General features: G+C 44.5%; 1 protein-coding gene across 2 annotated transcripts in view; it reads left to right on the top strand.

Moving 5' to 3' along the window:
* LOC144692622 (putative oxidoreductase ZK1290.5) overlaps nt 1–20,946 on the top strand; it is a 139,916-nt gene that overhangs the window by 107,060 nt on the left and 11,910 nt on the right. Inside the window, exons 6-7 of one of the 2 annotated variants that reach the window (XM_078561678.1) lie at nt 2,737–2,796; nt 7,812–7,908. In XM_078561678.1, coding sequence (XP_078417804.1) covers nt 2,737–2,796; nt 7,812–7,907 — 156 coding nt within the window. In that variant the 3' untranslated portion in view covers nt 7,908. The remainder of the gene's footprint in view (nt 1–2,736; nt 2,797–7,811; nt 7,909–20,946) is intronic. The other variant, XM_078561677.1, reaches the window with a different exon arrangement.

Below are 20,946 nucleotides of genomic sequence, written 5' to 3'. Positions count from 1 at the left end.
AGCCACAAATGGTGGAGCAATTAAAACTGGGGAAGCACAGAAGGCCAGAATTAGATGAGTTCAGATATCTCGGAGAGTTATATTTTCAGCTGTGGGACTTGGATGCAAATCCATATGGCAAATTAGTCCCATATGTATGCTGGCTTTAACGATCCAACTTGAAATTAGTTTGGGATGCCTCACCCCAATTTGGATAAGAGCCAATAGCGTAAATCTGTCTATAAATTAGCATTAAATTAGCAATCTTACTTAGAAGGACTAGCATTCAAATGGTAAATGTTACATTTGTGTATTAGAGAATGTTGTTTTGCAATTGGGGCAGGATAAATGGAGGTTTTAGCTGGATTCAACTGTGCTATATTTGCGATAGGGCAACTAACCCTGGATGTTCCGATTTTAAAATCTTCAATTCCACAGCACTAACATCAGTCACTTTGATAAGTATAAGAACAGATTTTTTTTTAAAATCATTCAACCAGAAGCTTGTAAAGAAAATCTCCGTAACTAATGGGGAAAGTACATTGGAATGTCTACCAGTTTCCACTTTCTGGTAGTGTTCTTTAATCCACAGTCACTTAATAATAGAGACGAGTATTACTTGTGTTGTTCATCCTCTGAATCTGACATTTTTAAAAATAATGAGTTACACATTCTTGTGTGTGTAGTGATATTCTGTTGTAATGGAGCTGATATTCAGTGGTCGGTAGACAGATGTTGACCAGTGCAAAATCCCATTGTTCTGTTGTGCGACCATTGACCTATGCAGGAAATGATACGTTACCTGACACTGTGACTTTTCTCAGTATTTGGCATAGGTATCCTGCATGAATTTGGGATACTTTCAACAGAGTTTTTCAGTATTTAGGAATGTGGGAGAAAATCAAACGCTCTACTTGGTAAAGTAACTCAGAATTGCAAATTACCTCATCAGAAATATTGGTTGTTCATTTTTTAAATGTAATGTCATCAGGTTTATACAGCAAAAAATATACTTCCTCTCTGTGTACAATTTGTCAGGAAACATAAAAATATCTCAGTAAATTACACTGTCAAATCCAGATCTTTATTTGAAGATGAAAGCCTAAACTCCAGATGCTATTACTTAATGGTAAATGACTGGATCAGACTCATCTTACAGCATTTCCACTATTTGTTTCATACTTTCCAACAATCCTGCTGTATATAATGTAACAACCCTGCTGTGTATAACCATATATAATGTACCAACTTTGCTGCATGTAACTATTGAATATAATGTACCAACTCTGCTGCATGTAACTAATGTTTATAATGCACTAACCCTGCTGTATATAACTATTGTACATAATATACTAACTCTGCCTTAGGTAACTCATGTATATAATATATTAATCTTGCTTTTTTAAATTCTTTCATGGGATGTGGGCACTGCAGCCAAGGTCAGTATTTGTTGCCCATCCCTAATTGCCCTTGAACTGAGTGGCTTGCTAGACCATTTTCAAGGGCAATTAAGAGTCAATCACATTGCTGTGGATCTGAAGTCACATGTCGGTTGGAACAGAAAAGAATGGCAGATTTCCTTCCTTAAAACGTATTAGCGAACCAGATGGGTTTTTACAACAATCAATGATAGTTTCATGTCACCATTACTGGGCAGAATTTTGCCCTTGGCGGGGGTGCTTGGTGGAGGTGGTTGGGGGCGGTCGGGAAGCCAACTGCCGCCCACGATTGGCACCACACCGCAATTTTACGCGGGTGGGCCAATTAAGGCCCGGACAGTGTGGAAGTGAGCTGTGCGGGCGGGGAGGGTGAGGGCGAGCGGGCGTAGTGCCAACTTTGCGCATGCGCGCACAAGAGTGCTTCAATCTCACTGAGTCATGGAGCTGCCTCAGGGAGATGAAGCACTGTTTAAAAAATATAAAGAAAATAAAAATGTCATAAAACATGCCCCCTCATGTGACTCTGTCAATGAGCAGGGGCATGTTTTTAATTCAAGCGTTAAATTTTTATTTGCTTTAGGAAACTTCATCCCGCCCATGGATGAGGTTTCCTAAAAAATGCAAAGGCCGCTTGGCCTTTTCGCCTGCCCGTCAACTGTTAGATTGAACGGGCAGTGAAAAATTCAGGATAATTATTTACTTAATGGCCTTAATAGGCCTTTTAATTGTTGGCAGGCGCGCTTTTGGCTCCAGCGCGCACCCACCGACCTAACTATTGCGAGAGTGCATTTTGATGTCGGCACGCTTGCCCGACATCAATGCACTTTATTTCACGCTCGGGCATGTCAGGGACATGCCCGCACGCCAAGCGTCGTTTTCTGCCTACTGAGTCTCCCCCAGTATAACTACTGAATATAATCTCCTGACCCTGCTGTATGTAACTAATGTTTATCATGTATTAACATGCTATATGTAAATAATGTTTATAATGTACTAAGCCTGCTGTATGCAGTGTAATAACCTGAGAATTAAACAGAAAGAGCACCCTACATCTTTGCTCTTTCACAAAAATATTGAGAACTTTTATTTTCTATAATTTTAACCTCTCAAAAAATCATGGCCATTTATGTACAATATTCTATCAGTGTTCACTATCAGTAGGCCTTTTCCTTTCTACTAGCTGAAGAAAAGACTATCCTTTAAATGATACCAAAGTAAGGAGACTGAGAAGAAAAATTATTTCTTTCATTACTCTTCACTCAGGATAAAATATTATTTTGGATCTTTGGTGATTAACTGTCTTTTTTTTTAAACCAAGAATGGAGTTGTCACCATTCCAAAGTCTACAAAGAAAGAAAGGATTCGGGAAAACTGTCAGGTAAGGTGTTTTTTCATAAAATTTAATATTTTTAATATTATCACTTTACATGATTGTTTTTAATAGGTCCTTCTGCACCATTCCCAAACTAAAGTCTAACTTTCCTCAATCCTTGTAGAAAAAGTGCCTCATTAACAGTCAGTATCTCCTGCTGAACCCTTGCTATGAATGAAAACAATGGCACATAGGACTCAGTGACTTAGCATTAGTAGCAATGAGCCACAGAATTACTTGCACAGTAGTGGTTATCATAGAATCACTGGCAAAGAGTATTATTACAGCAACAAGTTACGTAATCAATGGGAAAGAGCATTAATTTTGATGATTAGCAGTCACTAGCACAGAGTGTTCATGTCAAAGAGTGACAGAATTATTAGCAGATAGCTTTAGAACTGTATCATAGAAACAATGAAAAGCAGATAATTACTGTTACAAGATACAGCACCAACAAATCTGAATCATTGTCACAGGAGATTAGTACCTGCTAGTCACTGAATCATTGACCCAGTATGTTAGTGCTCAGTGAGCAATAGAATTTTCTTATGGGGGGAGATTGGGCCCTTGGAGGAGGGATGGAATTTGAGTGTCCAGGCACACACAATCACAGAAACTTTACAGTGCAGAAGGAGACCATGTGGTCCATCAAGTCTACACTTGCTCTCTGAAAAAGCATTCTACCTAGTCCCACTCCCCTGCCTTATCCCCGAAACCTTGCACAGTCTCTCTTTTCAGATAGCAATCAAATTCCCTTTTGAATACCTTGATCGAACCTGTCTCCACCACCCTTTCAGGAAGTTTGTTCCAGACTCCAACCACCCTCTGGGTTAAAAAAAAACTTTCCTCACGTCACTGTTACACCTTTTGCCAATTATTTTGAATCACTGCCCTCTAGTTCTCGATGCTCTCTTGATTGGGAACAGTTTCTCACTTTTTACCCTGTCCATACCCCTCAGGATCTTGAATACCTCCATCAAGTCTCCTCTCAGCCTTCTTTTCTCCAAGGAAAACAATCCCAACCTCTCCAATCTATCCTCATAACTACAGTTCTTTATCCCAGGAATCATTCTTGTGAATTTCCTTTGTACTCTCTCCAATGCCTTCATATCCTTCCTCAAGTATGGCGCCCAGAACTGGACGCAGTACTCCAGATGAGGCCTAACTTGTGCCTTATACAAATTGAACATGAGCTCCTTTCTCTTGTACTCAACTTATTTTTCTTTATTCTTTCATGGATGTGGGTGTTACTGGCAAGTCCAGCATTCATTGCCCATCCCTAACTGCCCCTATTAATAAAGCTTAAGATACTATATGCTTTATTAACTGCTCTATCAACATGGCCTGCCATTTTCAATAGCAAATATACAGACGCCCCTCCGTTCCTGCACCTCATTTTGAGTTTCTCCCTTGATTTTATACTGTCTCACCATATTCTTCCTGCCAAAATGAATCACCTCACACTTCTCTGATTGGAACTTCAACTGCCACTTTTCTGCCCAATCCACTGACATGTCCATGTCCTTTTGAAGTTCACGACTATCCTCATCACAGTTGACAACGTTTCCAATCTCCGTATCATCTGCGCACTTTGAAATCATGCCCTGAACATCACAGACTAGGTCATTAATATATATCAGGAAGAGCAAGGGTTCCAACACTGACTTCTGGGGAACTCCAGTACAAACCTTCCTCCAATCTGAAAAACAACCATTTATCACGACTCTCTGTTTCCTGTCACTCAGCCAATTTCTTATCCAAGTGCCTACTTTCCATTTTATTCCATGAGCTAGAATTTTGCTCACCAGTCTGTTGTGGGGCACTGTACCAAATGCCTTTTGAAAATCCATATACACCTCATCAACAGCATTGCCCTTATCAACCTCTGTTACCTCCTCAAAAAACTCCAGCAAGTTAGTTAAACATGATTTTCCCTTAATGAATCCATGCTGGCTTTCCTCAATTATCCTGCACTTGTTGAAGTGACTATTGATTTTGTCCAGAACTATAGTTTCCACAAGTTTCCCTATCACTGAAGTCCAACTGACTGATCTGCAGTTGCCGGCTTTATCCTTGCACCTCTTTTTGAACGAGGATGTGACATTCACAATTCTCCAGTCTTCTGGCACCACCCTTGTGTCTAAGAAAGATTGGAAGATTATCACTGCAATTTCCACTCTCACTTCCCTCTGTACTCTGGATGCGTTTCATCCAGTCCTGCTACCTTACCTATCTTAAGTAAACATAGCCTTTCTAACACCTCCTCCTTTTCAATTGTAAATTCTTCTAGTCTACCAGTTAACTCCTGTCTCGCCTCAGCCTGGGTAGCATCTTCTTCCTTTGTAAAGACAGATGCAAAGTACTCGTTTACACCTCCGCTATTTCTCCTGCTTCCACGTGCAAGTCCCCTTTTTTATCTTTCTTTTACCACCCTTTTATTATTTATATGCTTATAGAAGACCTTGGGATTCCCTTTTATGTTAGCTGCCAGTCTCTTTTCATGCTCTCTCCTTGTTTCTCTTATTAGTTTCTTCACTTCCCCTCTAGCCCTTCTGTATTCAGCTTAATTCTCCAATGTATTTTCTACATGGCATCGGTTTTAAGTGCGCTTCTTCCTTTACACCTTCACCTCTATCTCTCTCGTCCTTAAGGGCGCTCTGGATTTCTTTGTCCCACCCTTCCCCTTCAAGGGAATATTCCTTACATTGTCTGCAATGTTTAACTAACTTCTTTGAAGGTGGCCCATTGTTCAGCCACCATCTTTTTTGCCAACATTTGATTCCAACTCATTTGACCCAGATGCATTCTCATTTCCATCGAAGTTGGCTTTCCTCCAGTTAATTATCCCTGCTCTGGATTCTTCCTTGTCCTTCTCGATGGCCAACCTAAACCTTATGATACAATGGCCACTGTCCCCTAAATGCTCTCCCACTGATATTTGATCCACTTGGGCCAACTCATTCCCCAGAACCAGGTCCAACAGTGCCTGCCCTCTCGTTGGACAGGAAAAATACTGCTGCAGAAAATTATGTTGAAACCATTCCAGGAACTCCTCGTCTCTGTTGTCCCTTTGCACTATTCCTATTCCAGTCTATATTTGGATAATTTAAGTCCCCCATTATAATTACTCTATAATTCTTGTACCTCTCTGTAATTTCTTTGCAAATTTGTTTCTCTACATCTCTTCCAATAGTTGGTGGTCTATATACTACACAAATCAATGTTATGGCACCTTTTTTCATTCCTTATCTCTAGCCAGGGAGATTCTGTCCTTGACCCCTCTGAAACATCCTCTCTCTCCAGTACTGTAATGCCATCTTTAATCAATGCTGCCACTACCCACCCCCCATCTTTTCTTCTTTTTCTGTCTCCACTAAACACCTTGTTCCCTGGAATATTTAACACCCAGTCCTGCCCTTCCGTTACAGCAATAATATCATAATTCCATTTGACAACCTGTGCCTGTAGTTCACCAATCTTATTAACCATACTCCCTGCATTCACATACATGCACACTAACCCTGATTTAGGCTTTTTTAACTTGTCCTCTGATTCTGACCGCATCTAATGACTTACTATTGCCTACTCTAATTCTATCACACAAATCAATAAAAGTTAGTGTACAGGTATAAAGAGTAATCAAAAAGGCAAATAGAATTTTGGCTTTTATCCTGATGAATTGGAATTCAAAAGTGAGTACATTATGCTTCAGTTGTTTAGTGCCTTGGTCAGGCCCCACCTGGAATATTGAGTTCAGTTTTGGGCACCGTACCACTGGAAGGATGTATTGGCCTTGATGGGACTACAGAGAGTGATTCACCAGAAATGTACTGAGGCCTAAGTGGTCAAATTATAAGAACAAGTTGCATATACCTGGCTTGTATTCCCTCCAGTTTAGAAGGTTTGGGAATTAATTCATTGAGGTGATTAAAATGATAATAAAATTCAATAGGGTAGATGTAGCAAAGTGGCGGGGGAGTCTAGAACAGTTAGGATAGTTAGGCCATTTGGGAGTGAAATTAGGAAACATATTTTCCTTATAAAGGTAGTGAGCATCTGGAACTCATTGCTCCAGAAGACTGTGGATGCTGGTTTAATTTAAATTTTTAAGGCTGTTTGTTAATGTATTTTCATCAGGTGAGGGGATCAAGGGATATGAATCAAAAGTGGGTAAATGGAGTTTAGGCACAGTCATCCATGATCTAACTGAATGGTAGATCAGACTCAAGAGTCTGAATAACTTATTCCTGTTCCTATCTATTCACTAGCACAAAGTGTTAGTACCAGCAAACAACAGATTTACTGCCGCAGAATTTTAGTGTGAATGACTAACAGAATCATTGGCACAGAATGTTGGTGCAGTACAGTAACAGAATTACTGGTGCAAAGTGTTAGCAACAGCAAATCAGAATCACTGACATACCGTTATAGTACCAAAAAGGGCATCAGGATTCAGTACCACAAAAGCTATGTTACTGCACAACCAAAGGATTTTTTTCTGTATATCTATTTAAGTCACACCGATAACTTCATATTTCTTCATTACACAGAGAGACACATGACTTGCTCTTGGCATCTGTTCTTGATTCAGTCATGATTAGCAATAGGAGAGCAGGCTAGGATGAGCTAGCAATTATCTGTGAGGAACTGATGTTGGAATCTCCCTCCATCTGTTGGCTGGCTCACGAGATCAGGAACTGGTGTTGGGAATAGCAGACACAAAGCCAGGTCCTGCCCCTGAGTGTGGTGGACCTCCAACAGAGTGCACTACTACATCATCCGAATTGCATTTGAAAGTCTGCCAATTGATGGCAACAAAATAATTTTGAGGCTGTGTTTAGTATAAGCCACATCAATACATCCATTAATAACCTTATATGAAAATTATTGAACTCAATTAAAGATTAATATTTTTAATAAAATAAACAGATGTTTTCGTATAGTTTTTTTCCCCACTGAGTTGCTAACTTTAAGGAGTAATGAAAGTCTACTAATTTCACTACACCATATACACCTCATAGGTCTTGCAATTTTCTCTTACGGAGGATGATGTTGCAGTTCTGAATGGAATGCATAATGGCCTGCATGTGTCCTGGGATCCTACAAATATCGAATGATGTATGTCAAAATTTTATTCACACTCATTTGTTTATAAATTAGAAGAGTGTATTCATTATTGAAATGTGTGTTAAACTTTTTATAGTTAAGTTTATAACGGTTGATTTTGTGAAAATGCATTGAGCAACTTTCTGCAAATATAACATCAGGAAGTAACACCTCAGAAACGTCAAATGCAAATTTTGGGACTAGTCATCATAAGTGAGGACTTTTGATTTCTTGTGGTACTGTGGCATATTTAAATAGATCTTAGCCAGTGGTGGAGAGAGTGAATGTTTAAGGTGGTAAATAGGATGCTGATCAAGCAGGCTGCTTTGTTCTGGACGGTGGCAAGCTTCACGAGTGTTGCTGGAGCTGCACTCTTCCAGGCAAGTATTTGCATCACACCCCTGACTGTGCCTTGTAGATGGTCTTTGGAGAGTCAGGAGAATTCCAAAACTCTGACCTGCCTTGTAGCTACAGTATTTATATGGCTAGTCCAGTTAAGTTTCTGGTCAATGGTAACTCACTGATGTTGAAAGTGGTGGGTTTGGCGATGGTGATGGTCATTGCCTAGCATTATGTGGCATAAACCTTACTTGCCATTTATTGGCCCAAACCTGAAATTTGCCCAGGCCTTGCAGCATGCAGACACAGACTGGTTCAGAATCTGAGGAATTGCAAATGGTATTGGACACTGCAATCAGTAAACATTCCTATTTCTGACCTTAAGTTGGAGGGAGCGTCATTGATGAAGCCGCTGAACCTGGTTGGGTCTAAGACACCACCCTGTGGGACACCTGCAGTGATGTCCTGGAACTGAGATGATTGACCTCCAACAACCACAACGTTTTCCTTTGTGCTAGGTAAAACTCCACCCAGTGGAGAGTTTTCCCTGATTTCCATTGACTACAGTCTTGATAGGGCTCCTTAATGCCACACTCAGTTAAATGCTGCCTTGATGTCAAGGGCAGTGACTCTCACTTCACCTTTGGAATTCAGCTCTTTCGTCCTTGTTAGGACCAAGACTGTAATGAGGTCTGGAATCCAAACTGTGCATTGGTGAGCAGGTTATGGCTAACTAGGTGCCACTTGATAGCACTGTCAATGATACCTTCCATCACTTTACCGATTGAGAGTAGACTAATGGGCCAGTGATTGGCCAGATTAGATCTGTCCAATTTTTATGGACAGGATATAACTGGGTAATTTTCCATAATGTTGGGTAGACGCCAGTGTTATAGGTGCACTGAACAGCTTGGCTAGAGCACAGCTCATCCTAGAGCACAATTCATCAGCACTACAGCCAGGCTGCTGTCAGGGCCTATACCCTGTGCCGTAACCAGGGCCTGCAGCTGTTTATTGATATAACTTGGAGTGAATTGAATTGACTGAAGACTTGCATCTGCAATGCTGGGGTCTTTGGATGGAAGCCGAGATGAGTTATTTGCTTGGCAATTCTGGCTAAAGATGGTTGTAAATTCTTCAGCCTTGTCTTTTGCATTGGAATCATTGAGGTTGGGGATGTTTGTGGTGCTGAGAGGGAGGGTGGGAGTTGGTAATCAGCAGGGGGTTTCCTTGTCCATGTCTGATCTGATGTCAAGAGACTTCATGGGACCCAGACTCAATGTTGAGGGCTGATAGAGCCAGTCCCTCCTGACTGTGAAAATAGACTTGCTCTATTCAGTCTTTTAAATCATTTGTTAACTTTAAAAAACTTTTATTAAATCTCTTCTTAGCCTTCTCTGCTTTAGTGGAAATAGTTCCCAGTCTCAAGTCTTTCCTCACAACTAGGTTTCTATCTCTGGCATGAAACAGTGCCAGAAAATGGAATATACCATGATAAATGTACCATTGAGACCCTGACTTCACCTGGGCCACAAAGAAGAAAGACCAAGGAAAGGACAAGGAGGAAAGGATGTGATGGCATCATCACCTTTGACCAACACGAAAGGAAAGTTGAGAGAATTTTCAACAGGGATGGTAGCATAGTGGTAATGTTATTGGCCTAGTAATCCAGAGGCCTGGATGAACGCCCTAGAGACATGAGTTCAAATCCCACCACAGCAGATGGGGGAAATTTCAATTCAATTAATTAATAAATCACAACTTAAAAAGTTAGTCTCAGTAATGGTGATTATGAAACCAGCAGATTGTCGTAAAAACCCATCTAATGTTCTTTAGGGAAGGAAATTTGCCATCTTTACCTGGTCTGGCCTTCATGTGACAGCAATGTGGTTGACTCTAACTTTCTCTGAAATGGCCTGGCAAGCCACCCAGTTGTACCACTCTGTTACCACCTCTAGTGGGTCTGTCCTGCCAGTGGGATAGGACATGCCCAGCAATGGTGATGGAGGAGTTTGGGACTATGGCTATCAGGTATGATCTGGTGATATGGCTGTTCCTTGACTAATCTGTGGGGAAGCTCTCCCAGTTTTGACACAAGCCCCCCCAGATGCTAGTGAGGAGGGGGGGGCCTATGTCACTTCCTGTGCCATGGTTGATGCCAGATGATTCGTTTGGTTTTATTCTTATTCGACTTTCCGGTAGCAGTTTGGTGCAGCTAGGTGGCTTGCTAGGCCATTTTGGAGGGAAGTTAGAGTAACCACATTGCTGTCATATATAGGCAAGATGGGTAAAGACGGCAGATTAAAATTAAAATTTTAAATTCATAAATTTAAAATGGTCACTCAGTGAGAAGAGAGGTTAGGAGACATTTCTTTACACAAGGGACAGTTGTAGCATGGGATGCTTTGCCACAAGGGAATGATTGAGGCAGAGATCATTATATCTTTTAAGAGGAAAGGGAATAAACATTTAAAGCAGAAGGAGATACAGAGCCAAGGAGAAAGACAAGGTCAATAGGTTTGTTTTGAGTTGCTCTAGCAAATAGCCAAAATGACATCTGTGATGTAGACCTCTATGATTCTTTGATATGAAGCTGTGCTAGACTGGGAACGTATTCAGATTAGCTTGATGGAGGAACATTCTGTTTTAGCTTACCAGATGCAGTGAGAGCAAGAATATCAAAGGGAAGCTCATTGATGGGGCTATTGCAATATTCCAAGCAGTCAGCTGAAGATCAGTATTACCAAATGCCCTGGGCAAATCCCTCCATTTGTCTTCTCAGCAGCAGAAAGTGCATATCCCAGTGAGAACTGTGCAGGAAGAAAGAGCACAACTGGGGGAATTTTACACTCGTACAGGCACATCACTTTAAAACAGACCAAGTCCCTTATTTTTCTCAGAAGAGTCAGCTTTGCTTACTGATGTTCTGGAACTTCTCAGATCTTCCTACTCTGTGATTTACAAATTTCTTTCATTACACCCTTTTCCTTGTGTGATACCCTAGGAATTACTTGGGATTATCATTTTTCTTCAGTCAGATTTCCAACTGACTTTTACTTGCTTCTGCTGATTAATCATATAATCAAATAGCAGATGGTAAAAAAAGATTGCAGCTGAGTGAGACTGAAAGCATAGTAATATCTTTCAAACACACAGTAATATCTTTCAAACACGCAGTAATATCTTTCAAACAGTCAACGGTCTATACCAGAAACACCCTGAAACTATTTGAAGATGATATAACTTAAAGATTTTTTTCTAATTTTGAATATTATTAAGAAATTAAACATGGAAATCATCTCTGTTGCTTTTTATGTGAGTCCTTCTCCAAAAGCTCTCTAGATATATAGGATCTCTGAAGTGGGCTTCACATTTAAGCCACTGCTCTTTTCATATAAATTGCATATTTTATTCATGCATCTATAGATGCTACTTCCTTATTCAGTAATCTGCATGTAATAACTTTTCAAATCTATAGAAACTGACACTGGCTTGTTATGCTCTTTATCGTACCTTTGTTAGGATAACAGTGAAGCAAAATGCACATGTAAATCACACCCCTAAAGATATAACTGTTTTTCAAGTATGTCTTGTCTTGATTCACTGTTTATTCCATTGTGCAGAATAAAATATGCAAATGCTCGGATGACTACTGGTATCCTGTGTCATGACCAAGACAATAGCGAAAGAAGCCACACCTAGAGTGTAACAAAAGAAAACAAAGTTCACACACCTCCTGAAGCATAGGCCACCAAAACAATTGCAGCAGAGACAGACAACTTCTCCCACAGAAGTTTTGCAGTGCAGGGAGGAGAAAATGGGATGTAAAAACAAAAACAAAACAGAGATAAAAACAAAAAAAACAAAAAAACAAAGAGATAAAAACATAAAAGGCATTGTTTCCAGGACTGTCACTGACCTCATCTCCTCTGGAGATCTTCCTCCCACAGCTTCCAACCTGATAGTCGCCTAACCTCGGACGGCCCGCTTCTACCTCCTACCCAAAATCCACAAACAGAACTGTCCCAGCAGACCGATCATGTCAGCCTGTTCCTGCCCCACGGAACTCATTTCTCGTTATCTTGACTCCCTTCTCTCTCCCCTTGTCCAGTCCCTTCCCACCTACATCCGTGATTTCTCTGACACCTTACGTCACATCAACAATTTCCAGTTCCCTGGCCCCAACCGCTTCCTCTTCACCATGGATGTCCAATCCCTCTACACCTCCATCCCCCACCAGGATGGTCTGAGGGCCCTTAGCTTCATCCTTGAACAGAGGCCCGAACAATCCCCATCCACCACTACTCTCCTCCGTCTGGCTGAACTTGTTCTCACACTGAACAATTTCTCCTTTAACTCCTCTCACTTCCTCCAAATAAAAGGTGTGGCTATGGGTACCCGCATGGGCCCCAGCTATGCCTGTCTCTTTATGGGGTATGTGGAACATTCCTTGTTCCAGTCCTATTCCGGCCCCCTCCCACAACTCTTTCTCCGGTACATCGATGATTACTTCGGTGCTGCTTCATGCTTTCGTCGGGACCTGGAAAAATTTATTAATTTTGCTTCCAATCTCCACCCCTCCATCATTTTCACATGGTCCATCTCTGACGCTTCCCTTCCCTTCCTTGACCTCTCTGTCTCAATTTCTGGTGATAGACTGTCCACCAATATCCATTACAAGCCTACCGACTCCCACAGCTATCTCGACTACAGCTCCTCACACCCCGCTTCCTGTAAGGACTCCATCCCATTCTCTCAGTTCCTTCGCCTCCGTCGCATCTGTTCTGATGATGCTACCTTCAAAAACACTTCCTCTGACATGTCCTCCTTCTTCCTTAACCGAGGTTTTCCACCCACGGTTGTTGACAGGGCCCTCAACCGTGTCCGGCCCATCTCCCGCGCATCCGCTCTCACGCCTTCTCCTCCCTCCCAGAAACATGATAGGGTCCCCCTTGTCCTCACTTATCACCCCACCAGCCTCCGCATTCGAAGGATAATCCTCCGCCATTTCCGCCAACTCCAGCATGATGCCACCACCAAACACATCTTCCCTTCACCCCCCTGGCAGCATTCCGTAGGGATCGTTCCCTCCGGGACACCCTGGTCCACTCCTCCATCACCCCCTACTCCTCAACCCCCACCTATGGCACCTCCCCATGCCCACGCAGAAGATGCAACACCTGCCCCTTCACTTCCTCTCTCCTCACCATCCAAGGGCCCAAACACTCCTTTCAAGTGAAGCAGCATTTCACTTGCATTTCCCCTAACTTAGTCTACTGCATTCGTTGCTCCCAATGCGGTCTCCTCTACATTGGAGAGACCAAACGTAAACTGGGCGACCGCTTTGCAGAACACCTGCGGTCTGTCCGCAAGAAAGACCCAAACCTTCCTGTTGCTTGCCATTTTAACACTCCACCCTGCTGTCTTGCCCACATGTCTGTCCTTGGCTTGCTGCATTGTTCCAGTGAAGCCCAACGCAAACTGGAGGAACAGCACCTCATCTTCCGACTAGGCATTTTACAGCCTTCCGGACTGAACATTGAATTCAACAACTTTAGATCTTGAACTCCCTCCCCCATCCCCACCCCCTTTCCATTTCTTCCCCCTCCCTTTTGTTTTTTCCAATAATTTATATAGATTTTTCTTTTCCCACCTATTTCCATTATTTTTAAATCTATACGTGTAATGCCCTGTCAGTCTTTCCACCCCACCCCCACTAGAGCTGTACCTTGAGTGTCCTGCCATCCATTCTTAATTAACACATTCTCTTAGATAATATCACCACCTTTAACACGTCTTTGTTCCTTTGCCTGTGACATCTTTTGATTATCTGCTCCTATCACTGCTTGCTTGTCCCTACTACCACCCCCCCCCCCCCCCCCGCCCCAACTTCTCTCCCCCCACCTTAAACTAGCTTATATTTCACCCCTCTCCTAACTTTACTCAGTTCTGCTGAAGGGTCACGAGGACTCGAAACGTCAACTCTTTTCTTCTCCGCCGATGCTGCCAGACCTGGGTTTTTCCAGGTAATTCTGTTTTTGTTTTAGAAAATGGGATGTATTGCTTCTAATTGTGCATATTACATCAGTGCAGAGTAGAAGACTCATGGTATAGCAGCACGGCATCAGCACCATTGCTCATTGCTCTCTAGTAGAGCATTAGGATGTGAATCCATTATCCATCGCACCACATAAGTGGATGCCCGGTCTCCTCAGCCAAACCGTCACAGGGGCTCATGTCCAGAGGCTAGACATAATCTCACATGGAAAGTCGATGGGGATCCACACTTCCCAGGGACAGATTCAGACCAGCTCCAGTGAGAGTTGAGAGCTGATCGTGTCACTGCTATTTTGCCTGTGGTGACTTGTGGCATTGAAAAAGAAGAAAGTGGATTAAGTAAATGTACAAATAAGAGAGAGACCTATTTTGAAAATATGTGTACCTCCCAGTATGGGGCATAACTGGAATAGTACTTTAATGTTTGCTGCAAAGTAAATAATAGTTTCACCACAGGAATTGAGGTCTCTATCAGGCCTTTTGTATTTTTTGTACCAAAATATGTTGCAAAGAAATACCAAATTTCATTTGTATCAGAGCCACATCTGGAGTTTAAGGTTGGAATCAGTGAAGTTTAATCCTGAATGATAAAGATGCTATGGTCAGTTTTCACTTTGAATATTAGTGAAATGCCACTCTGCACCACAGTGTACTGGTGTGCTTTCTGCTCTGTGCCACTGTATCTTTGTACAGTTGGTGAGATTATCGTGCCGCGTTCTGTACTGTGCAGCCACTTGGTGTAAGTGTATTGGTTTGTTCTCTCTGTCCTTCCTATGATTCTGTGCTGATACCTTTTGCCCCCTCTATTGGGGTAAAGCCACATTATACCACTTATTTTTGTGAGTTGTCATTTTCTCCCCTTTAGATTGGTGTAGTGCCATTCTGCAATACTTTGTTTGCTACCATTTGATGGCCCCTCATGTTGGCATTACTATGCCTTTTGTGTTTGTATGCTGTCATTCTATGGGCGGAATATTCCATTCCAGGACTAAGTCCCGTAGTGAGGGCGGGCAACAGAAGTGATTCCAGCCACGGAGGCCGTTGGGAATTCACACCAAACTGCTCAATGATGGCCAAATTAATTACGCAGTCAGGAGTTTCACGACATTTCACGCGGCGGGGCAGGACCCGCTGTCATATCCTGGTGCTATATTTAAAAGGCAGGACATCAACTTACCCACCGTTGAAGGAGGAAATAGCCCGCCGACCACAGGGACCTCCAGTTCCCAGATTCAGTGATGCTTCCTCGGAAGTTCTGTTCAATGCAGTGGAAGCCAGGAGCGGGTGTCCTGTACCCAGAGGATGGAAGGAGGAGGCCGAGCCATGTGACCAACCCTGCATGGGAGGGAGTCTCCAGAGTGCTCAGTGCCTAGGGCCTCCACCAGAGGGACTGCCCTGCAGTGCTCCACCAGGGTAAGTGAACCCTCACCTGCTCACACTCATCTCACTGAATGGTAATGGGGACGTGGACCTTGGTGGCAAGGGCACCATCTGTGTGGCCCATGCATAAAAGAGCTACTCAGCATGATAACATGATGCCTAATAGCCTCACTGCAGACCATGTAGTTTGCAGGTGGAGAGGCCACTGCAGGTCCCTGACCCTTCCACACAGAGAGCTCAGATGCTGCCTGGGAGTTGTGGGGGGGAAGGGAGTTAAGCATTGAGGGCACCAGCAAGCCGTGCTAATGAAATGCCTCTATGAGCCTTATCCTTCTATTTGCATGGACTCACCGCTCTGGAGGGTATTGGCCAAGAACCCTTCTGGACAACCTGCAGTACATCAATCAGGTGGCACACAATCCTATGGGTCATTTGTATGGGTGTCTCCGAAACCCAACTGCTCTCAACCCCATCCTCTACATGTCACAAAGAAACCTAAGGGCCATGCGTTCCTCCATGTTGGAGGCCGCTCATGCAGTCATTCACTCTCTCCTCTCTCACTTATAGGTGCCAGCAGGAAGAGGGCGAGGGAAGAAGAGGAAGCCCTGTCCAGCAGTTCCTCCAGCTCACAGAGGACATTGGGGTGGAGGAAGGAAGCCCACCAGTAGAAGCATCACAGCAGTCACCTGCACCCTCCAGCACAAAGACACGCACCTCACTTGGGTGCTAGATGTAATTCAGGCAGTGTCTGACATTCTGGTGGTCACCGCCCAGACACGTGTCCACAGCAGGAGGAGGCAGGGTCAGCCAAGCTCACCGGCACTCAGAGAACTGCTGGGGAAGAGGCACCAGTGACATCCAAGTTGGATGACGAGCTTCTGGGATCAGTCCTGCATGAGATGTTAGGGATGCTGTAAGAGGCGGGAGAACATCAGGAAGAGGCCCTCAACAGAGTGGCACATGAGGTGGAAGAGTCCATCCACCTGCTTTCTGATGAAGTGGTGCTGACGTGTGCACATCAAGGTCTCCATGGGGAGGGTGGCAGACGCCATGGAGAACCTGGTCCAGCAGAACGTCCAGTTTCTGCCAGAGATGTGCGCAGACCTGCACTCCATCACTATAGCCATGGGTGATCTTTTGTAATGGTTATGTGAGAGGTGGGTGGGCACCTTGACCTCCTTCCAGGTGTCCCGGCCCCTCAAGGGTACAGGCAGAGGCCCTCGGGCACCCAAAGGGAGGAGGAGCGGTTGTTGGACACCCCTGGAACCTCCACTCCAGGACTTTCTGAGGATGTCCGGCCCTTCAGAATTCCATTTGCCTGTGACCCCTTCAGCCTCGTCCTCTGTGACCACAGAGGGAGCAGCTGCCCACAGCAAGACGGCCGAAGTAAGCCGGGGCCCTCCAGGCCTCCAGAGGATGGCTGTCAAGGCCATCCAAGGAAACAGGGCCAACTGGTCAGCAGGCTGCCTCCACCCCTGCTGCGTGTGTCGGTGGAGCACCTAGAAGAAGTGGTAGGGAACACAAGATTAGAAGTTTCGATTTCACATGTGGTTGCACAGGGGACTATGATTGTTAATGTTATGACACTTCTGTAATTAGAGTACACGTGCACTTTAATGAAGTCTAATGTGGTTTATTTGTGATTCGTAGTCCTTAAGCCCCCTTCCCCCCCCCCCCCCCAACCCCACACCATCTTTGGGGGACATCCCAGGTTGGACCTATGTCCCCTGGAATCATGCATGTGCAGGGAGGCAGAAGTATTTGCCAGGGCCCTTGCGAGTCATGTGCAAGAAGCCTCCTGCGCACGCTGAGCCTTTGCCCATCAGACATCTGTTCCAATGCCCTAGCATTGTAAGTACTACATGCTGGGGTTCCCCTTCAGTTCTCCAGTTGGGATGACGTGCTGCTCTGCCCACCCCTGATGACCTAACTCCCATGTGGCATCTTGAGATCTCGATCACGAGGCTCTGGATAGTTGGAATCGGCCATCGTGTGTATAACCTTCGATGTCCAGTCCAATACCTTTACCCCTCCTCACCGTGACCCTCGCTCTCTCCCCCCCATAACCATTGACCCCCCCCCAACCAGGTATAATATTTGGCCTTCCCATGGTTACCCTTCAACCTGCCCCCGTCACCCTCCACATCGTGCAGGTGAATGTTCACATCGCCTACGTTCCTGAGGAGCCCACCTCCGTGACAGTAGACCTGCCCCCCGCCCCATTCTGCTGAACCTCAGAATCTGCTTCTCCTTCCGTATCCCCTTCACCAGCCGTCAGCGTCCCTTCACCCATCGTAGCCGAACCCTCACCCTCCCACCCTACCGGCTCCCACTGCGCCCTTTAACCCTCACCATACCTTCCCCAATTCCCCCTAGGACTTATCAGTTGACACCACAGACCCCTTTCTCTGAACCCTGCTACTCTTCCCCACCCATACCCGTTCACACCTGCACGCCCCCTCATCTTGACACTCCACCACAGCCCTTCCCACCCTGCTGCTCCATTCCACCTCACCCATTCTACAACCCCCTCAAGCATCTCTCTTTTCCCCTACCACCCCCAACCTCCCCCACCCCACCTCTTCATTCCTCTCGTCCCTGTCGAATACCTCCCACCCCCAGCACAGACCATCACTACCCAACAGTACCTCATGCAGCTAGAAGATCAGCTCCTGGAAGCTGCTGTAGTCAGTGATCCACCTTGTGGAAGCTGCTGAGCTAGAAGATCCACGTGGTTGATGCTCCACCCACCCACTGCTGCACCTGGTGTTGCAGGGTCTGCGGTTGCTGGAGACCTTCATCTTCCATTCTCCCAGGCCTCCTTCCTGGTAAATCCCAAAGTGCGGATGCCACGTTGGTCCAGACATGTTCTGGACTGGCGTGAAATCCTACTGGCAGCACAGATGATTGGGCGGGGTGGGGGAAATCCAGTCAGGTCTTCATCGGCACCCCATTAACAGGATGCAAAATGGTTTGATGCCAGCCTCTGGCAAGAATGGCGACCTGCCATGACGGGCAGAAGCAAACATTCCCGCCATCATTTAACGTCAGCGGGAAATAGATTTTTTCAGCTCCCATTGAATTGTTCCCCCCCCCATCCACCATTAAACCTGCCGCCGTGGGAGAGGGGCCATCTGGAAAATTCCACCCTATGCCGTTTGTACTGGTCATTAGCCCCATCCTAGGCACTTCATAATGTTAGGAGGGAATCTATTCCCATTTACATCTGCCTAACAAATTAACCAGTCCAGGAGGACACCATAGCACATTTCTTGCATAAGAACATAAGAAATAGGAGTAGACCATACGACCTATTGTGCCTGCCCCACAATTCAGTAAGATCATGTACTTTTTCATCAACTCCACTTACCTGTCTTACACCTTTATCCTTTCATTCTCTTGGTGCACAAGCGCCTATCCATCTCAGTCTTGAATATATTCATTGACAGAACATGCACAGCATCTGGTGCAGAGAATTCCAAAGATTCACAACCCCAAAGTGAAGAAATTTCTCCTCATCTCCATGCTAAATGGCCAACCCCTTACTCTGAGGCTTCGGCCCCTAGTTCTAGACTCTCCAGCCAGGGGAAACAACCTTTCAGCATTTACCCTGTTACATCTGCTAAGAATGATGTATGTTTCAATGAAAACACCTTTCATTTCTTCTACACTCCAGAGAATGTCGGCCTAGTATAGGCCTAGTCCACTCAATTGCTCCTCATAGGACAGCCCGCTTATCCCAGAAGTCAGTCTCGTGAATCTTCATTGCACGCCCTCTAAGGCAACTATATCCTTCTTTAGGTTAAGAGACCAAAACTGTACACAAGATTCCAGGTGTGATCTCACTAAAGTCTGATACAATTGCAGAATGCAAATAAAGAATTTGCATTTATGTAGTACATCTAACAACCTCAGCAGATCCCAAAACACTTCAGAACCGTTTAATTACTTTTGAAGTATAATTGTTGTCGTATTGTAGAGAAATAGAGTAGTAAATTTTCACACAGCAAGATACCACAAGCAGTGACGAAGTAAATGAGCAGAAAATTTATTTAAGGGGCAGGATTTAACCGTCAGCGAGTGGGGGCGGGGTCCGCTCACCGACGCGTAAAATGACACGGGATGACGTCGGGCCGAACTCTCGATGTCACCGTGCCCCATTTAAATTTTCAGGTAGGTGGGGGCACAGCAAAATCAGCTGTGCGCCCGCCGACCTGTCAATGGCCAATTGAAGCCATTGACAGGATCAATTAAGCAATTAGGGCAGGCCAGGAGCTCCGGCGGCAACTAGAAAAAACATGAAACCTCATCCACCGGTGGGATGAGGTTTCATGTAGGGTATTAAAAATTTTAATGAAGTTGTTATGGAAATTATGAACATGTCCCAGCTCATGTGACATTGTCACCTGAGGGGACATGTAAGGGAATTTTTTTTTCTATTTTTAATATTGTTGAAAGTAGAGCTGATCTCCCTGAGCCAGCACTTAGCCTCAGGGAGATGAATGTGCTCTTTCGTGCGCATGCGCGAAAGAACGCACTCTCGATATAGGCATTCCCCCCCGCCCGCACAGCGAGCGCATAGCGCTTCTCTGTGGATGTCATGCTGCGTGGGCCTTAATTATCCCGCCCACATAAAATGGCGCCGTGCCTCTGATTGGGGGCGCCGATCGGAAGCGCGCCTGCACGCACCCGCCCATCAACTTCGCCCCCACCACCCGATGGGGGGAAAATTCAGCCTAAGGTGACTTTGATTGAGGGATAAATGCTGACCAGGACACCAGGAGAACTCCCTTTATATCCATGATTTCCAAGTAAGCCAAGAAAGTAGGACAAAAGATTGAAGTTGGTGAACAGTAAATTTAAAATGGATTGAATCAAGAATTTATTTTCTCAAGAGTAATTCATATTTGATTTATATTAGATTTGGTTGTCAGGATATGTGTGGTGTTGGCAAAGCTACATTTCTTTTTGACCTGAGAAGATGTAAATTATTTACACGCACATCCATCTCCTGTGATAACAACGTAGTAGAGACAAGGGCCGGAGGTTTACAGCCCCGTTGGGGCGGGGCCGGGGCTGTAAAATGTGGCGAGCCACTCTAAACTCCATTGACTTTGGTGGGAACATAAAATCCCGCTGCTGTAAAATTCCGCCCAAAAGCATTGAGAATACCCAAAATGCGGCTAAATGCAAAGATGGAAGCATTAGTGTATTAGTGGGTTGACCTTGAACAGATTGTCTTTGTGAATAGACTTTTTGCATCATTGACTGTCT

This window comes from Cetorhinus maximus, chromosome 17, assembly GCF_964194155.1.
Source record: "Cetorhinus maximus chromosome 17, sCetMax3.hap1.1, whole genome shotgun sequence".
Classification (NCBI taxonomy): Eukaryota; Metazoa; Chordata; class Chondrichthyes; order Lamniformes; family Cetorhinidae; genus Cetorhinus; species Cetorhinus maximus.
Note: the sequence above shows the minus strand (reverse complement) of the source record. Positions and strands in the feature narration are given on the sequence as shown.